This window comes from Amblyraja radiata, chromosome 3 (assembly GCF_010909765.2).
Source record: "Amblyraja radiata isolate CabotCenter1 chromosome 3, sAmbRad1.1.pri, whole genome shotgun sequence".
NCBI classification, from domain to species: Eukaryota; Metazoa; Chordata; class Chondrichthyes; order Rajiformes; family Rajidae; genus Amblyraja; species Amblyraja radiata.
Window position 1 is genome coordinate 91,590,360 of NC_045958.1, and position 20,960 is coordinate 91,611,319.

The 20,960-nt window shown below is 45.0% G+C and overlaps 1 protein-coding gene across 1 annotated transcript; it reads right to left on the minus strand.

Moving 5' to 3' along the window:
- Positions 1-7,808: 7,808 nt before the first annotated feature.
- scrg1 (stimulator of chondrogenesis 1) lies at positions 7,809-17,629 on the minus strand. Its single transcript, XM_033018318.1, has 3 exons — positions 17,364-17,629; positions 14,189-14,436; positions 7,809-8,041 (listed from the first exon to the last, which is right to left on the minus strand). Exons 2-3 carry the CDS (start codon positions 14,422-14,424, stop codon positions 7,993-7,995), a joined length of 285 nt encoding a protein of 94 aa, XP_032874209.1. The 5' UTR covers positions 14,425-14,436; positions 17,364-17,629; the 3' UTR covers positions 7,809-7,992.
- Positions 17,630-20,960: the final 3,331 nt, after the last annotated feature.

The window sequence follows — 20,960 nt, forward strand, 5'->3', positions numbered from 1 at the left end:
TTTGTTTCTGGAGTTCTAGACTTTTTTGTGTGGGGGATGGGGGGGGGGAAGGGGGAAACTACCTTTCAGGGTCCCTACCTGGTCGGAGAGGCAGCTTTTCTCCGGGTTGCAGTTTCGACCCGTCCTTGCGGCCTACCAGCGGGCCTGGAGCGGCGTTTCCTGTCGGGGACCGCCAGAACCTCGGCTTCGGCAGCGGCACAGCGCTGGAGCGCTATCGCGGAGCGGGCGATGCCTTGCCTGGGTCGCCGCGCTGGAGCTCCGGTGAGCTGAGACCGCCGGGAACAACATCGTGGAGCTGCGAGTCTGAGGAGCGACCAGCTGCGGGCGGCGGCGCCGAACTGTACACCGGGAGCCTGGGATCTCGCGACGAGATCGCCAGTAGTGGAGCTCCAACCGGCGCGGCCTTGTTGGCTTTGGAAGCCGCGGCCTCCAGTACGGAAGCGGCCGTTCCAGGTGTCCCAAGCCGCTGTGAGGATTCTCCCGACGCCGGAGCAACATCACCCGGCGAGAACGGCCAGGAACATCGGGCCTCCGTAGAGGCAACTGTGGAGGCCTCAATTGGCTCGACTATGGGTGAACTGGGGTTGGGGACTGGACTTTGTGCCTTCTCTCATGGTGGGAGCCATTGTGGGGGGATGTTTTTTATGTTTAAATCTCTTATTAATGTTATGTCTGTATTCTTTCTTTATGTGCTGCATTGGCAAGAAGCATTTCACTACACCTAGGTGTATGTGACCAATAAATGACCTTTGACCTTTTGAAAACTCCGTACAGACAGAGCCGGGATCTTCTGTGGTGGCGCTGCCTAAGCAGCTGCGGCTCGCATGCAGTCTGTCTGTCTATTTTCTTTTTGTCTTTTTTGTCTTGTATGGGGTATGTTTTTGGTTTATTTTTAGTTGTGTGTATGTGGAGGGTGGGGGGAAACTTTTTAAATCTCTTCCTTGAACGGGGACGCGACCTTTTCCTTGTCGTGTCTCCGTTTCGTCGGGGCCTAACATCGTGGAGCTGGCGGCCTCCAACTGGAATCGATCTGATGGCTCCGGTCGCAGAGCCTGCGGACTTACCATCACGGAGCTGCCTGACTTCGGAGACTGTGGTGGCACTGTGGCTGCGACCCGAATTCGGAGCTTCAGAGGCTTCGGCCGCAGGCCCTGTGAACGTTAACATCAGGAGCTTGCAGGTCCCTGGTAGGCGACCGATTTTCTGGAGGTCCCACAACAGCAACTTCACCCGCCCCGAATCGTGGGGTTTGAATCGGCCTGTCGCAGGGAATTTTCACCGCCCAGTGGGGCTTAATCGGCCGTGGGACTTGCCATCGCCCGCTGGGGGCTTTAACATCAAGAGCCTCAATCACCTCAACGCAGCTGAGTGACTGCCTGACTGCGGGAGAAGAACATGGAAGAGATAAGACTTTTGCCTTCCATCACAGTGAGGAGGTGTTGGAGATTCACTATGATGGATGTTTGTGTGAAACTGTGTTCATTGTGTGTTTTGTTTTTTTGCTGTTATGACTGCAGGGAACAAAATTTTGTTCAAACTTTTGACAATAAAAGGCATTCTATTCTTCTTGCGTATGGCGTGCACAGCCTAAATATAGTTCACAGGTAGACCTGTTTGTAAGTTTGTGCACGTCGGGTTGATTGCATTGGTCGAAACAGGGTGGACCACGTGAAGTTTGCAATCTTCCACCCATAGTCTGGATCGAACCTGCGTCTCTGGCGCTGTGAGGCAGCAACTCTACCGCTGCGCCACCATGCCGTCTAGTGATGCTGCCTGACCTGTTGAGTTACTCCAGCAATGTGTCTACGTCTGGCTTCCTCTAAGATGAATTGTAGCAACTTTTTTGCCTCTCTTGAAATACATCTATGTGCTAGTCAAGAGAGGATGCCAGAATATTATTGTCATTCATATGTCCCGAAATGTAACAATGAAATTCTTACTTGCAGCTGCACAACAGATGTGTAAATATGGTACAGGTCCAACACCATATTCCAGCAACTGGTGGTCCGGCTCACCTTTAATACGGACAAAATTACCAGAGCGCACTTGAAATCTCCTCCACCCCCCGAAGACCCCCTTGAAAATGTGGTGCGGGTGAGGTGGCCGATCTCAACCTCATCGGAACTTCAGCGCCGATCTGCAGGTCGAATTTGCCCCCTGCGGCCGGGGCTCTGGAACCCCAGCCCAGCTGGAGCCGGCAGATCCGTTCACATAACTGACTTCCGATGCCAACTTTGCGGGCCGATGTCTCAGCCCCTCTGTGGCCTGGGCGGACCGCTCCGGTACCGTTACGCTCCTCGTGGAGACCGTGACCTCTGTTGGGCCGGCAAAACAGATAATCCAGAAAGGCTCCAGAACCAAGGATGCCAAAATACTGGTGGTTTGACAAAGGCCGGTGATGGGGAAAATAAGGTGTGAGACACGAGGATTGAAGCAGATTCCCGATCCGAAACGTCACATATCCATGTTCTCCAGAGATGCTGCCTGACCTGCTGAGTTACTTCAGCACTTTGTCTTTTTCTTAAGACAATCAAGTTGTCTCCACCCATAGTTGCTGTTAACTCTGTGCCCAACCTAATGGGCAGGTTAATTACTTGAACGGTGTTAGGAAAGATAACTTGTTACTTAAAGTTACTTGAGCGTGGAAAAGGTGACTGTCCAAAACACGACATGTACTGTAAACTTAATTTGTAAGAGCTTCAGTCTGCACAGTGAGAGGTATGAGTAATGATTATTTTGAATTAAATCTGTAAATTAATGTCTTGTACGAGTCAGATTGCTTGTAGAATTTATGAACATTTTTTTTCTATTTACTCCAGCTGTGAAATTTTATGGTGTGCTTCCTAGATTGAAGAATTTGGCTGTTGAAAGTTGAAGTAAGGTTATTGCTGCCAAGAGCTAAGGCTCAGAGGTCGACATTGCAAGTGTGGGTCCTACTTTCTGCTGAGCTGGAGTTTTAAGCCAAGGGTACTAAAGCAAACATTGGATCCTCTGGGGGAAATTTGTCCAGGTTTTCCTGCCTTGTGCTATTAATATGTTACTAGTACAAGTCAGACATATTCCCCCTAGGGTAGCTTACAACCCAATGGTCTGAAGAACTGCAGATGCTGGTTTATATCAAAAATCGACATAAAGTGGCGGGGGCAGCATATTGGCCCAGCGGTAGAGTTACTGCCTTCGATCCTGATTGCGGGTGCTGTCTGTACAGAGTTTGCACTTTCTCCCTGTGACAATGTGGATTTTCTCCGGGTGCTCCGGTTACCTCACACACGCCATAGACATACAGGTTTGTCGGCTTTGGTAAAATTATAAATTGTTCGTACTGTGTATAATAGTGTTAGTGTGCAGGGTGTTCGCTGGTCGGTGGGGACTTGGTGGGCCAAAGGGTCTGTTTCCGCACTGTATCTATGAAGTCTTAAGTGCTGGAGTAGCTCAGCGGGTCAGGCAGCATCTCTGGAGAAAAAGGATGGGTGACGTTTCTGGTTGGGACCCTTCTTCAGACTGAAAGTGGAGGGAGGGGAGAGTGAAGGGGGGGGGGGGCGGGGACTGATTAGCTCTTTACCTTCCCCACCCCCTACTTTCAGTCTGAAGAAAGGTCCCGACCCGAAACGTCACTCATCCTTTTTCTCCAGAGATGCTGCCTGACTTGCTGAGTTACTCCAGCGCTTTGTGTCTGCCAATGGCACGAACATTGAATTCCTCAATTTTAGGTCGCTACATAACCCTTCCCCTCTCCCTTCTTTCCCCCATTTAATCCCCACCCACCCACCCCTCTTCTTTCTCTCCTCCCTTCCCACCTCCCTGTGCTCCACTTGAACCTGCCAGACCCGAAATGTCCACGTTGACCCGCTGAGTTACTCCAGTACTTTGTATCTACTATCAACATGTTATCAGGAATACAGTACAAACTATACCCCATTGTTCTGCTTATTAACATTTGGAACTATCTAGTAAAAGTTGACTGAGGCCTCAACAAGTTAGCTTGAAACAAAAGGAAATTGGTGCACAGCTTGGTTCTATACAGTAGATAAATCTTTGCACATTTAATTCTGTTGTGTCAAAATTAAATCAATATAATTGTGCAGCTAACCATTTTGATAGAAAAAGAATAAAGACTGTTCTCCGGTCTAAAGACCAAGTTATGGTTGTTGCAAACCAAGAAATATTCATGCACATTGAATCCAACACTAACTTGAAGGTTTCTCTCTCTTCAATCCCAAATCGTTCTTTAATAATCATCCTGTTTTATGTTGATCATCCAGCTTCCAAGAGCATGAAACAGTCCTCTCCATTTCCAGTAGAGGTCACACATTAGCAGTTTGGAACAGAAAGACAAGCTAAACTTTCTCACAGAGTCTGAGCATCCTTGCGTGACTATGTGATTGACTATCCCTTTTTACCTTTTAGATTCTTGCGTAGTGCTTTTTCAAAGCCAAATGCAGTGAAATGAGTCATTTTCTGTGATCTTAGCCAAGTGGTTGCTTGTGTGTTGAACATCCCCAGTTCACTTAGCACCAATGCTTGAACATGTAGTCTAGGCTGGCACATTGTTCAAGTTCAAGTGAGTTTATTGTCATGTGTCCCTGTATAGGACAATGAAATTCTTGCTTTGCTTAAGCACACAGAACATAGTAGGCATTTACTACAAAACAGATAAGTGTGTCCATATGCCATGATATAAATATATACACACATGATAAATAAACTGATAAAGTGCAAATAACAGAAAATGGGTTAATAATAATCAGAGTTTTGTCCGGGCCAGGTTTAATAGCCTGATGGCTGTGAGGAAGTAGCTATTCCTGAACCTGGTTGTTGCAGTCTTCAGGCTCCTGTACCTTCTACCTGAAGGTAGCAGGGAGATGAGTGTGTGGCCAGGATGGTGTGGGTCCTTGATGATACTGCCAGCCTTTTGGAGACGGCGACTGCGACTGCATTGGTTTGGTTTATTGTCATATGTACTGAGGTACAGTGAAAAGCTTTTGTTGCATGCTAACCAGTCAGTGGAAAGTCAGTACGTGATTACAATCAGGCCACCCCACAGTGTACATATACATGATAAAGGGAATAACACTTAGTGCAAGATAGTCAAGTCAGGTCTGATTAGAGATAGTCCAGGGTCTCCAATGAGGTACATAGTAGCTCGAGACCACTCTCTAGTTGATAGAATGAATCAGTTGCCTGATCACAGCTGGAAAGAAACTGTCACTGAATCTGGAGGTGTGCGTTTTCACACTTCTGTACCTCTTGCCGATTAATGTTCTTCAAGGTGGATTGCTGCATAAAGTGTAGGTGACACCTTTCACATGACCCGACCTCAGATAGGAGCTGATTGAATCTATACTGCCAAACACGTTAGATAGCAATGAAATGCAGCAATAATGATGGGGAAAAGTAAACTGGATACGTAAGCCTTGAGACAGAAAATCTGTTAGAAGTTATAATAAAACTAAGGAAGAGATGCACTTTTATGGTCCTTTTGCCTCCATATTTTGTGCAGCTTTATTATTAATAGCACTGACTTTATTGCGATACGAACAACTTCAGAAAAATCCACCATTCCCGACTTCTAACGTGTACTTGCAGCGTTCTTTTCCTTTTCCCCACCTAGTAAATTCAGATTCAATTCATCTCATTTACGTCTTCCCCCAACATTAACCTTCAGTAATCCCTGGTCTTCAGCATCCTCTCTCGTCAACTCCAATACCACTAATGATTTCACATCTCTCCTGCCCTTTAGCCCATCATTGACCTTCGTATTGCCTCTCCCCTTGTTTTTTTGCCACTTTCATCTCCAAGTTCTCTAGCGGTCCGAGTAAAGGTCCCGACTCAGTGGGACAGGGCAGCACGTGGTTGCATGAAAGTGGCGCCACAGGTAGACAGGGTGATGAAGCAAGCATTTGCTCAGGGTATTGAGCATAGGATTATCACGACTACATGTGCTGTCTGTACAGAGTTTGTACATTCTCCCTGTGACAATGTTGGTTTTTGTGACAGCGTGTTGGCTTATTGGTTAATTGACTTTGGTAAGTTGTAAAAAAGTTGTCCCTATTGTGGAAGGACAGTGTTAGTGCACGGGGTGATTGCTGATCGGTGCACACTCGGTGGGCCAAGTGTCATTCTCTGCACTATATCTCTAAACTAAACTAAAGACTAGAACCGTTGCCTGATCTCCCCCCCCCCCCACCACCAGATGCTGCTTAACCCGCTGAGTTCCTCCAGCACTTTGTGTTTTGCTCAAGAACTTAGCATCTGCAGTTCCTTGTGTCTTCATTTCCCTAGTTTGCCATTAATTGTGTTTCCCTTTCTGTGGGTGCTGCCTGACCTGTTGAGTATTTCATAGTCATACAGCGTGGAAACAGACCCCTGTAGTCCAACTTGCCCACACCGACCACCATATCCCATCAACGCTAGCCCTAACTGCCTGCATTTGGACCATATATCTCTCAACCTTTCCTATCCATGTACCCGTCCAAATGTTTCTTAAATATTACGATAGTAGCTGTCTCAACTACCTCCTCCAGCAGCTCATTCCATATACCCACCATCTTTTGTGTTTTAAAATAAATTCTTGCATGTTCTGCGCTATTTCTGAAAGGCTTTCAATGCATTCCATGCCTTGTATTCACCATAGTTCTTCACCTACTTCAGAGCCTTGGGAGCAGTAGCCATTGTTTTTTTGTTTCTTGGCCCTAATATGCATCCATGTAGGAAATAGACCAACTGGAGTTGATTGCTCGTGCAGTAAATTAAACACAATAATTGAAATGTATTCAGAAATTTTATTAAATCATAAAACCATTACAATACCAAACCTATTATATAGTAAGAAAATGTTTAGCTTTTGATGGTAAATGGCATCTGTTATGCTTAAAGGCTGCATTTAAAACATTTTAATATCAGAATGTATAGGTTACTTGAAAGATTACATTAAAATAAGTACATTAGCTGACATTAATAATAGTGTACAACATTAGAATGTGGTAATACTGATGTACAAATATAGTAAGCCCTTGTTTTAATGGGCCCCTTTATAATGGATTTTGGTTAGAGCGGACGGACCTGCCGACGCCACCCCTGGTTCCCCCCCCCCCCCCCTCCCTCCTTGATTGCTTATTTACAGAAGCCAATTAACCTACAAACCTGTCCATCTCTGGAATATGGGAGAAAACACGAGCACCCGGAGATAACCCACGCGGTCACGGGGCGAACATACAAACTCTGTATAGCCAGCACCCGTAGTCAGGATCGAACCCAGGTCTCTGGCGACGTGAGGCGGCAGCTTTACCAGCTGCATCACAAAGCCGCCCTCAGTGCGGCTTTTGGTTTGAACTTTAGCAAGTCGAAGGGAGGCGAGCCATGTAATCCTCTCTCAGCAACCCTTCCATTTGAAAAATTGTGACTTACAAAGAGGTGGTCTAAGATGGGAATGGAGGAGATATGGGGCACATACAGGAGGAGGAGATCAATGTAACTTGGCATCATGTTCAGCATGGACATTGTGGGCCGAAGGTGCCTGCTCATGTGCTGCACTCTTCTACATTCTGTTAGCTGGAAATAGCCCATGTACCTTTTTGGGCTAGTAAGGACATGATGGACCAAATGACCATCTGTCCTGTAAATTTCTGAATTCCATATAATTCATTATTATCATAATGAATGAGATGTAGATGAAGATCAGTCTTTTAAGGGCATTGAGGTTTTTAGTGAAAAATTATACTTTTAAAATACGACTGATGTGTCCAATAATTTGTCATAAAAGGTAGATGAAGATTTGTACGATTAACTGAAATAAACATCCATAAGAATGTGTATATATTTGTTTACGTTGTATAAATGAAGTCAACAGACATAGAAAATAATTAAGTTTCTATCCATTATATTGTGTGGCATTAATTATATTGTACACATGTATACTGGGATGCAGTTATTCCTCCACCTGATTCCAGATGGTCATCAGTTTTCTTGCTGCCGTTGAATCTCCTTGTTTTGTTAGTTGCAAGGAATCACAAAAGAAATTTTTGGTCCAAAGAAAATGTCCCTGAAACACAACAAGGTTGGCAGGGTCACATGAAAAGCCATTATATGTTTTCAGTTTCTTCTAAGATCACATTAAAACATTGATGAATGTGACTGGCAGAGAGTAGATCAGTGGTGTGGACCAGGAGTTGTTCTAATGCACGGTGTTGCTCATTGAAGGGAGCCAGTTAAAACTAGCAAATAATCTTTTGCACTAGGTTTCAGTCTTCAAACCTGAATACATGGCTCCACCTATGTTCATGGGGATGGGGAACCTTAAAGTATTTGTGCTGGAGTAACTCAGCGACATCTATGTGCGTTACTGTGCGGGAATTGCTGGTCGGAGCGGACTCGGTGGGACAAAGGGCTTGTTTCCGCACCGCATCTCCAAAACTATCTCTAAACTGGGCTCACAAAAATGCTGGAGAAACTCAGCGGGTGCAGCAGCATCCATCTTCAGAAGGGTTTCGGCCCGAAACGTTACCTATTTCCTTCACTCCATAGATGCTGCTGCACCCGCTGAGTTTCTCCAGCATTTTGGTGTACCTTCGATTTTCCAGCATCTGCAGTTCCTTCTAAACTAGGCTCGCTCTGCCAAGACCACCAGGATCTCCCAGTTGCTCACCATTTTAACTCCTCTTCCCATTCCCACGCTGACCTTTCTGACCTGGGCTTCCTCCATTGCCAGAGCAAGGCAACACACAAAATGGAGGAACAGCACCTCATATTCTGCTTGGGTAGTTTACAACCCAATAGTCTGAACATTGAATTCTCCAATTTTGCATAACTACAAATCCCACCTACTCCTCCCTTCTTCCCCAGATCCACGCTTCCTCCCCTGTGCCACACCTGGACACACACCTATTTCTCCCCTCCACCTACATTCCTTCCTCTAGCTTCACAATTCGCAACTCTTCAAACTTTTCGTCTCGCACCTTCTGTCTTTTCACCCTTAACCTTTGTGCAACCATCTACCTATCAAAAAAAACTCCCCCCTCACCAGTATCAATCTATTACCTGCCTGACTTTGTTCTGTCCCACTTCTCTTCTAGCTTTCTTCTTCCCAACTCCCCAAACCCCCATCTCCACAATCAACCTGAAGTAGGGTCCTGACCCGAAACGTACCTATCCATGTTCTCCAGAGATGCTAACTTACCCACTGAGTTACTCTAGCACTTAGTGCCTTTTTAGAATTTAATTTGTTGTTGCTCAGTAATTTATATATGACTTTATGTATATATGGAAAGATAAACATTTGAGCAATGAGCTGGGAAGAGGACTAAGTTAAATTGAAAAGATAATCTACATTAGCTCAAGGGCAGAGAACAGGCACTATGTTCCCAACCATGTGACAGGAAGTTTGTTGTGAGCATCTAAGTTTTCTTTTAATGGATCAATTTTTGAATGTGCAAATAGCAACATCCAATAATAAAATGAGAAGAATTTTCTACTTTAATTATAAACCCAAAAAGCTGTGAGAATATAAAACTGGTCACCAGAGGAAGTGGCTGATGTATAATAGAATACATTTAGGAGCAGGCGGGAACAGTAAAGGAATCAAGTGTCACACAGTTTAGTTTAGTAATTTAGTTTATTTTGGTTTTTATATTATTTTAGAGATACAGCATGGAAACAGTCCTTCAGCCCACCAAGTCCACGCCAACCAATGATCGTCCATGCATTAGTTCTATCCTACACACTAGGGACAATTTACATAAGCCAATTAGCCTACAAACGTGGATGCCTTTTGGAATATGGGAGGAAACCCGGGGAAAACCCACGCGATCACAGGGAGGACGTACAAACTCCATGCAGACAGCACCCATCGTCAGGATCGAACCTGGGTCTCTGGCGCTTTGAAGCAGCAATTCTACCGCTGTGCCAATGTGCCGCCCACTGATAGAGATAGACAAGGGAAAAATGGGAGGAGGCTCAGATGAAGCAGAAATGATAGCATGGATAGACTGGGCTGAATGGCCAGTTTAGTGGCATCCTATAGAAGCCATTCAATGACAATGCCAAAGGGGTGTACGAGGGAGAAGATTCAACCACACTATGAATTTCTGTGAAAATAACTGAATCAGTTTAATTAATGAAGGGGTGTGAACTTAATTTAAATCACATAGCCCTTTAAAAAATATATATATGTAAAAATTAGGAGAATTGTTTTACTTCTTGTACACTTGCCATCACATAAAACAGACTCATTTTTCTCTGTTTTATTGGCTAACAAATTGTAACCTGTAGCCAGTACCGGATTTTGTCTTTATTTAAAAGATTTTCTTTTATTAATTACATTTATTGCTGGTTTTCTGAAAGATAGTCCAATCAAGAGCCATCCATCACGGGAACAAAACATTACAGGCAAAACATTACTCACCCCAAAAGCAAGTAGCTTTTAATGCCATGAATGAACACAGTGTGCTGGATGTAGGCATATCCCCTGTCCAAACTTGGACAACGATGTACCTCTGTGTTCCAAAGGGAGGGAATCGTCATTAAACCTCACGTGGACGCTGCCCAGCAATCTTCAGTTACACACCACTCTTTGTGTGTCAAAACATCCTCAAGGGTCTTCATCTGAGGGACTGTCAAACAATGTATGATGGCGAGGCACATAAGATGATAATCCATGAGGGAAACAATTATATCTCTGCATGGGTTCCAGCACACTCCTCGCCATCCTCGCTGTGGGTGTAACTAAACAATGTTCTCTCTTAGTTTAGAGACACAGCTGGAAACACTAGTTTGTTGTTATCTCAGTTTTACATCCAACACACTAGGGGCAATTTATAGAAGCCAATTAACCCACAAACCTGGTCGTCTTTAAAATGTGGGTGGAAACTGGAGCACCTGGAGAAAACCCACTTGGTCACAGGGGAACGTGCGAACTCCGTGCAGATAGCACCCGTGGTCAGGATTGAACCCGGATCTCTGGTGTTGTAAGGACGCTGTGCCATCCACTGTGTCATCATAGATTTGATTACAAAGGGATCTTAGGGTCCAAGTCCATAACTTCCTTAAAGTGGCAGCACAGTAAATAGCGTGGGTAAAGAAAGCAAGTTATATGCTTGCCTTCAGTGGTTGGGGCATTGAATATAAGAGTCAGGAAGTCTTGATGTCACTATCAGAGGTTGGATAGGCCATATTTGGAGTATTGCGTGCAGTTTTGGTCACCCCATTACAGGAAGGATGTGGCGGCTTTGTGAGGGTGCTGAAAAGGTTTGCCTGGATGATGGGTATTAGCTACAAGGAGTGGTTAGACAAACTTGGATTGTTTTTTCTGGAACGCCGGAGGTTAAGAAGGTTCCTGATAGAATAATATAAAATTATGAGCGGCATAGATAGAGTAGACAGTCAGAACCTGTTTCTCAGGGTGGAAATGTCACAGACAAGAAGGTGTAGCTATCAGGTAAGAAGGACAAAGTTTAAAGAAGATGTTTGGGCCAAGTTTTTTTACACAGAGGGTGGTGAGTGCCTGGGTCGTGGGTGGAGACAATTATGATAGTTGTATTTGGAAGGATTTTTTTTACAGACTCTTGGATACAGAGGGATCTGATCACGTTCAGGAAGATGAGATTCATTTATCTTGGCATCATGTTTGGCGCAGACATTATGGGCAGAAGGACACGTTCTTGTGCTGTCCTGTTCTATGTTCTGTCATGTTGAGTCCAACTTTCTTTCACAATATGCTCAGCTTACCAATTGCTAAGCCAACCTAAAAATGTGAGTCACAGAGTCTTACAGCGTTGAAACAGGCCCTTCGGCCCAACTTGCCCACGCCAGTCAACATGTCTCATCTACACTCGTCCCACCTACCCACGTTTGGCCCGTATCCCTCTAAACCTGTCCTATCCATGCACCTGTCTAAATGTTTCCTAATGTTGCTGATAGTATGTGCATCAACTACCTCCTCCGGCAGCTCATTCCATACACCCACCACCCTTTGTGTGAAAATGTTACCCCTCAATTTCCTATTAAATCTTTCACCCTTCACCTTAGACCTACAGTGTGCCCTCTGGTTCTTGATTCCCCAACTCTGGGCAAGAGTCCACCCAACCTATCCTTCTCATGGTATTGTACACAACTCTAAGATCACCTCTTGTCCTCCTGTGCTCCAAGGAACAGAGTCCTAAGCCTACTCAACCTCTTCCTTTAGCTCAGGCCCTCGAGTCCTGATATCTCATATCCTGCATATCTTGGGAGCCACGTCAGTGGTGAAATTTACCATTGCCACAGTCCTGTCTCAATTGAGGAAAAGGAGTTTGCAGACCTCAGGCCTGGCACAAGACTCACGGGCAGTGGTGAACCCTATATGCGTCCAAGATCTGAACTACCTACAGCAGGATCTCAAGCCTCAGGAAGGATGCCAGCAATTATCTTTAAAAAAATTCCTCCATATCCATTGGAAGGATAAATGAAGCAACCACTCCCAGGCTAGCAGCGAGGTGTTAGTTAAATTCCCCTGACACCATTTGCCAGCCACATAATTCGCGTCTGATATTCCCCCCCCCCCCCCTCCTCCCTAAAGTAGTCACACTGGGAGCTCCGTCACGAGGCGATGACCAGCTAATCATAGAAACATAGAAAATAGGTGCAGGAGTAGGCCATTCGGCCCTTCGAGCCTGCACCGCCATTCAATATGATCATAGCTGATCATCCAACTCAGTATCCTGTACCTGCCTTCTCTCCATACCCCCTGATCCCTTTAGCCACAAGGGCCACATCTAACTCCCTCTTAAATATAGCCAATGAACTGGCCTCAACTACCTTCTGTGGCAGAGAATTCCAGAGATTCACCACTCTCTGTGTGAAAAATGTTTTCCTCATCTCGGTCCTAAAAGATTTCCCCCTTATCCTTAAATGTGACTTAAACTGTAATCGGGGAAAGAGATTCAAGGTTACACTCAAAACCTCGGAAAGAAATGCAACAACACAATTGATACAATGGGATTGGTGTGTGGGTAGGTGGGTCAATGAGAGCCTTTATGTATGTTATGTCTTGTGCTGTATGTTTTATGTTGGACCCCCTCGAAAACGAGATGACTGTCCATCTCAAGGGGTTATCCATGAATAAACTTGTTGTTGATACGTGTGAATCTCTGACCGGTGACTACGAGTGTAGAAGGGACATTTACAATGATGCTGAAAATCTCGAGTCCATGCATAGCGAGTGCACAGAAACCCTGGATCAATTTAGACTTTAGAGATACAGTACGGAAAGAGTTGAAAGGGGCCTGAGGGGCAACTTTCTCATGCACTCATGGAACGAACGAGCTGCCATAGGAAACAGGAGAGGCAGAGACAATTATGACATTTAAAAGACAGATCCATGGATAGGAATGGTTTAGACCATATGACGATAAGACATGGGGGCAGAATAGGGTCAGTCAGCCGATTGGGTCTACTCCCCCATTGAATCATGGCTGATCTATTTTCCCCTCTCACCCCATTCTCCCGCCTTCTCTCCACAACCTTTAACGCCCCTCCTAATCAAGAGCCTATTAATCTTTGCCTTAAAAATACCCAATGTCTTGGCCTCCACCACTGTCTGTGGCAATGAATTCCACAGATTCACCACCCTCTGGAGCAGGGGTTCCCAACCTTTTTCGTCCCATTTACCCCTGGCAACTTTTCGAAAGTAAATTTACCTCCACCCTGATTTGTTCAATAATTTGAGTTTACACTTTTACCAGAATAAAGCAACCGACAAAGGGGAAATTTTAAAATACAGTTTTTAACATTATTATTTTGTTCAAATTTACCCCCTGGGTAGGCGAAATTTACCCCTGGGGGTAAATCTACCCCAGGTTGGGAACCCTTGCTCTGGAAGGTAAATTGGCCAGGGGGATGTGTTTGGTTGGGCAACTTGGTCTGCACGGCCGAGCTGGGCCGAAGGGCCTGTTTCCGTGCTGTTTCACTCTGTAAGATCATAACTGATAGGAGAAGAATTAGGCCATTCGGCCCATCCGGTCTACTCTGCCATTCAATGATGGCTGATCTATCTCTCCCAATCAACCCCATTCTCCTGCCTTCTCCCCATAACCTCTGACACCCGCACTAATCAAGAATCTATCTATAGTATCTCTGCCTTAAATATATCCACTGGAGGTTCACTGCACGATTCCACGGAGCAAGACGCGGTGGGCGGCCGAGCCAACGGACTTACTTGGGGCAGCAGAGCAACTCCCGAAAATTGCAATAGCAGACCACCTCGCAACTATCTCCATCCCAGAAGTGGTCCGCCAGACCCTGGTCAATGGGGCGCAAGTGATCAGTCCCCTGGGGAATATTATGGCAGCTTCGACCCCTCAGCATCTTTTTGTAGCACGACATGCGGTTGGAGGGCATGGCTTGGGCAGTGAGCAAGAAGCTCAGAAGCATTAGAACAAAGAATCTCTTCATTCTTCACACCGCCTGCAGAGCAAGACAAAGTCCTTCACCGACGGGCATATCCGTAGAAACAAAACATAGAAAACATAGAAAAATAGGTGCAGGAGTAGGCCATTCGGCCCTTCGAGCCAGCACCGCCACTCAATATGATCATGGCTGATCATCTAAAATCAGTACCCCGTTCCTGCTTTTTCCCCATATCCCTTGATTCCTTTAGCCCTAAGTGCTAAAACTAACTCTCTCTTGAAAACATCCAGTGAATTGGCCTCCACTGCCTTCTTGTTGCAGGGAATTCCACAGACTCACAACTCTCTGGGTGAAGAAGTGTTTCCTAATTTTTTCCACCTCAGTCCTAAATGGCTGACCCCTTATTCTTAAACTGTGGCCCCTGGTTCTGGACTCCCCCAACATTGGGAACATTTTTCCTGTATCTAGCTTGTCCAATCCTTTAAGAATTTTATATGTTTCTATAAGATTCCCTCTCATCCTTCTAAATTCCAGTGAATACAAGCCCAGTCGACCCATTCTTTCATCATATTACAGTCTCGCCATCCCAGGAATTAACCTGGGGAACCTACGCTGCACTCCCTCATTAGCAATAATGTCCTTCCTCAAATTAGGAGACCACACTGCACACAATACTCCAGGTGCGGTCTCACCAGTGCTCTGTACAACTGCAGTAGGACCTCCTGTTCCTAAACTCAAATCCTCTTGCAATGAAGGCCATTATCTTTCTTGACTGCCTGCTGTACCTGCATGCTTACCTGCATGTTTACTTTCAGTGACTGATGTACAAGCACACCCAGGTCTTGTTGCACCTCACCTTTTCCTAATCTGACACCATTCAGATAATAATCTGCCTTCCTGTTCTTGCCACCAAAGTGGATAACCTCACATTTATCCACATTATACTGCATCTGCAATGCATCTGCCCACTCACCCAACCAATCCAAGTCACCCTGCAGCCTCATAGCATCCTTATCACATCTCACACTGCCACCCAGCTTTGTGTCATCTGCAAACTAGGAGATGTCACATTTAATTCCCTCGTCTAAATCGTTAATATATATTATAAATAACTGGGGTCCCAGCAACGAGCCTTGCGGCACCCCACTAGTCACTGCCTGCCATTCTGCAAAAGCCAAGTTAATTCCTACTCTTTGCTTCCTGTCTGCCAACCAGTTCTCTATCCATGTCAATACCCTATCCCCAATACCATGTGCTCTAATTTTGCACACTAATCTCTTGTGTGGGACCTTGTCAAAAGCTTTTTGAAAGTCCAGATACATCACATCCACCGGCTCTCCCTTATTCATTCTACTTGTTACATTGTCAAAAAATTCCAGAAGATTTCCTCTTCATAAATCCATCCTGACTGACCGATCCTGTCACTGCTTTTCAAATGCGCTGCTATAACATCTTTAATAATCAACTCGAGCATCTTCACCACTACCGATGTAAGGCTAACTGGTCTATAATTCCCCGTTTTCTCTCTCCTTCTTTTCTTAAAAAGTGGAGTTACAAGTCCACAGGAACTGACCCAGAGTTGAGAGAACATTGGAAAATGATCACCAATGCATCCACGATTTCTAGGGCCACCTCCACGAGTACTCTGGGATGCAGACCATCAGGCCCTGAGGATTTATCTGCCTTCAGTCACAACAGTTCACATAACACCATTTCCTGACTAATGTGGATTCACGTCAGTTCCTCGCTCCCACTAGATCCTCGGTCTCCTACTATTTCTGGGAGATTGTTTGTGTCTTCCTTATTGAGGACAGAACCAAAGTACTCTGCCTCAGAGGGCCGCGGAGGCTGATTCTCTGGATACTTTCAAGAGAGAGCTAGATAGGGCTCTTAAAGATAGCGGAGTCAGGGGACGTGGGGAGAAGGCAGGTACGGGGTACATGTTGGGGATGATCAGCTATGATCACACTGAATGGCGGTGCTGGCTCGAAGGGCTGAATGGCCTACTCCTGCACCTATTGTCTATTGTCTATTAACTGATCTGCCATTTCCTTGGTTCCCAGTATAAATTCACCTGTCTCTTATTGTAAGCGACCTACATTTGTCTTCACTAATCTTTTCCTTTTTACTTATCTAAAGAAGCTTTTGGAGTCAGTTTCTATATTCCCTACACGCTTTCTTTCATGCTCTCCCCCCCCCCCCCCCCTCTTAATTAACTCCTTTGTCCTCCTCTGTTGAGTTCTAAATTTCTCCCAGTCCTCCGGTTTGCTGCTTCCTCTAGCCAATTTAGATGCCTTTTCCTTGGCCCGTAGACACAAAAGAAATGCAACGAGCGGTGGGGTTTCCAATCTCATGGCAACAATAGAATAATTTTTCTTTCTCTGTGTTTCACCAAATATTTTTTTTAACATCAAGCCAATTAATGAATTGAATTCCCACCATTGATCCAGACACAACTCCTTATCTGTCCATCTATCAAAAGACTTTGAATTATATATCATTAATTAGAAACAGACCCTTTAAAGGTGAATAATCTTAGCACTCTGGTAAACCCCTGGGTTAATTGATAGTCAAACTTAATCAGTCCGGGTGTCTAAAACCTAGCTACCCATTTACCTAGACATCTACATTTACAGAAATATAAAATATTATGTGTTTCAAAAAATTATTGGTCAAATTGAAATGAAAGAGTATTTTTAATTGCCTCTCAAATATTAGCTGTTGTTTAAAGCATAACATAGCTATATCAATAGCCATTTGCAAACTGAAAATTATTAATATCATTGCTTTTAGCCTTTAGAAGATCGCAAAATAATATATAATTTTTTTTGGAAGGAGCAATATTAATATGAATTCAGCTGCCAAGATGTAATGGCTGCGAGTGGTATTTTCTCCCACCTTCACCACCTCCCACGATCTGAGGATATTAGGAACATTTATTTAGAAGGTAAGTAAAATAAATATGTGGTTTAGAGGTCTCTTACCTTTGTGAAGGGACGCGAGTCGGCAGCTGAGGCGTCTGGTTGTGAGCGGCCAGATTCCCCCACTCAATCTGGCTGGATTTGCGAAGCCACAGCAACAAACGGAGCTTTGTGTTACTGGGGTTGTAGCCAAGCCTTTCAGCCACTCTTTCACTACCAACCCCCCTTCTCCTCCTCCCCAGCTATCCTGCGATTAGAGTCAGCAACTCATTTCAACAGGATTCAGCGGGAGGAGGGGGCAATACGTGTGCAGAAAGACAGAATTAACTTAACTCTGGGAGGAACAACCCAGTTGGACCATATAAGACTGACTCCACTCTCCTGCCCCTTGCTTAGGTCGTTTGCTGCTCGATGTAGTGTTTTCTGCTTCATATCTGGTTATGTTTAAGTTTAAAAATCAGAATTAAAATGCATCCAATTGAAAGCTGGGCTTTGATTCCCCAACTAATTTTGAATAAATAGGTTTATTTTATGAATTAAAAAAAAAAAGAAAACTACTGAAAAATTAACGAAATTAAGGAAATATTTCAGGGGTAGCTTGTGTTTAAGGTTGAAAATCTGAATTAAAATGTATTCAGTTGAACGTTGGGCTTTGATTTCCCCCACTGATTTTTCTTTGTATTATTAGAAAACGACGGAAAAATTAACAGCTGCAAGGAAATATTTCAGGGGCAGCAACAAGTTTGAAGCCCCCATTTAGCGGGCCTGCATTTCACCATCTTCTGATTGCACTATTCTATAGTGCAGAAGGTGGAGGATAAACTAATGCACTTTTTTTAAAGGAAAAGTAGAGGTTTCTTATAGCTCACGTGTTTTCAGTTTAGATTTTCCGAACAGTTGTCACTTTCTGTGTGAGTGTGTCGTTGCTTTTTTTTTGCATATCTTTCATTCATTTGTTCGATATCTCTCTGCATCACCGTCTATACCTCCAGTTTCCCTTCCCCCTGACACCCAGCCTGAAGGCGGGTCTCCAGAGATTCTGTCTGACCCGCTGTGTTACTCCAGCATTTTGTGTGAGTGGTACAACCGTGTTGGAACAAGAAGTTCTAGCCGTGGCTGATGGCAACCAGAAAGCAGTATGTAGAAACAAAGAATTACAGATGCTGGTTTATAACAAAGATAGAGACACAACGCGCTGGAGTAACTCAGAGGGTCAGGCAGCATCTCTGCACATCCCTGGATCTGACCCGCTGAGTTACTCCAGCACTTTGTGAACGACCAGAAAGCAATCATTTATTTTGTGTGTGTGCGCCCTGGGTTCAGATAATGATCGGAGCAGCAGTTTTGTGCCGAGTTTTTTTACTCTAATCTGTTCGAGGTCTGTCAAGGGAAGCAGCGCACACAAGGGGAAAAAAAGTTTAGCATGCAGGCAGCTCCTGACATCTTCCGAAAAAGAGATTCGCTGAAAAATAAAACTGAACGAGTCATCGGAAAAGCTGAGTTGTGTTTTTGTTACTGGGGGATGGGGGAAGGACAGAAGCTCTGCCCTCTGCTGGCTGTACGAGAGGCACAACAAGACAACTAAACGTGGCCTAAACGGCTGATGCGAACCAAAGACTTTCGGTAGACACAAAATACTGGAGTAACTCAGCTGGAGTAATTCAGTCATTCAGACTGAAGAAGGGCCTCGACCCGAAACGTCACCCATTCCTTCTCTCCAGAGATGCTGCCTGTCTCACTGAGTTAGTCCAGCACTTTGTGTCTACCTTCAGTGTATCTGTGTGACAGCATCTGCAGTTTCTTCTTACACTTTCAGATCACTTGTGGTTTCAGACCTGAAACCCTATGAAGACATTTAGGAGAAACGAGGAACTGCAGCACTGGCTTACAAAAATAAAACACATATTCTAAACGTCGTGTGTAGAAAGGAACTGCAGATGTTGGTATATACCGAAAATAGACAAAAGTCTGGAGTAACTCAGTGGGTTAGACAGTATCTGGAGAAAAAGGATGGGTGACGTTTTGGGTCAGAAAAACGGTCCCGACCCAAAACGTCACCTGTTTCTCTCCAGAGATGCTGCCTGACCTACTGGATTACTCCAGCATGTTGTGTCTTTTGTGTATTAACCAGCATCTGCAGTTCTTTGTTTTTTACATATTCCTTCCTCTGGCTTCACAATTCACAACTCTTCGAACCTTATCAGACACCTTATGTATTGTCATCTTTGGCCTTTGTCCAAATGTCTCCATATTACCCCCCCCCCCCCCCCCCCCCCCCCCCCACCTCCCTTCACCTGTATCTACCACTTGCCAGGCTTTGTCCTGCCCCAACACTTCCAGCTTTCTTCCCTCTCCCCCTCCGCCACCACAATCAGTCTGAAGAAGGGTTCTGACCTGAACCATCATCTATCCTGCTCCAGGAATGCTGCCTGACCCACTGAGTTACTCAAGCACTTTGAGTGAATTTGGAGTATACGTTTGTCAAAAACAGGGACCAATTTGCTCACAATCAGCTCCTAAGTGTATAATTTATGTTTGTGTGTGTCATATGAGTCTATGCCCCTGTGATGCTGCTGCAAGCAAGATTTCCATTTACCTCTACCTCACCAAACATGTGACAATAAAACACTCTTGACTCTTGACTCTCTTGAAGTGCCTGTAAACCTGACTCCTCTGAAGGTTTGCAGACAGCATCAAAAATAGTGCCATGGTGGACCACGTCTCTGAAGAACATGGATACGTGATGTTTTGGGTTGAGACCATTCTCGAAACATCATCTATCCAATGTTCACTAGAGATGCTGCCTGTCCCGCTAAATTACTCCAACACTTTGTGTCTGTTTTTTCCTCTTTTCCTGCATCTGCAGTTCCTTATGTCTCTGAAGGTTACGTGTGCCTATCTGGAGATGGAGTACAGGAAGAAGATAGAGACCTTAGATATACGATGACAGAACAATCAACACTCCCTCAATATTAGCAAGATGAAGGAGCTAATTATAACACTATGCTCTGCTGCAGTTATACCGGTTTCTAGTTTGGCGCTGTGCACACGACAGACAGCCAACAGTCGGTCGTCTTTTCCTTTATTTTTACTTATTTAATTCATATTTTGTTTCGTATTTTTCTGGTTAGTTAGTTAGTTGATTGCACCATGTTGTGGTGGGGGAAACTTTTAATCTCTTTCCTCGTTTGGGGAGATACTCTTTCACCTCTGCACTCTGTCTCTGTCTCTGCACTGCAACAACCAGGAGGTGGTCTCTTTGTTGTCTACACCAGGAATCAACTGCTGGAGCTCCGACCGCCACGACCGGCTGGCTTCGCCAGGGTTACATCAGAAATCTCCAAGGAACTAAGGAGGAAATACAGGGAATGCCGGGCGGGAGTAAAACGACATGCGGAGAAAATGAGGCACAAGCCATACTTGCCTTCCATCACCATGGGGAATGTGAGATCGCAGCCTAACAAGATGGACGAGCTAGCTGCACTAGTAAGGGCCCAGAGGGAGTACCGTGAGAGCAGTGTGCTGTGTTTCACAGAGACATGGCTCCACGCGGACATCCCTGAGTTCAACACAAGTGTAGACGGCTTTCAGACTGCAGGGCGGATAGGGCCTGCAGAGAGAGTGGCAAGTGTAAAGGTGGAGGACATGCTATTCTCGTTA

Bases quoted from the DNA above. Each gene is read 5' to 3' on its own strand.
- scrg1 (XM_033018318.1), bottom strand. From the start codon at position 14,424: ATGAAGAGATTCTTTGTTCTAATGCTTCTGAGCTTCTTGCTCACTGCC. The intron at 8,042-14,188 runs GTAAGTCCGTTG...GTTGTGTTTCAG, and splicing joins GAGTTGCTCTGCTGCCCCAA to GGACATTTTCTTTGGACCAA.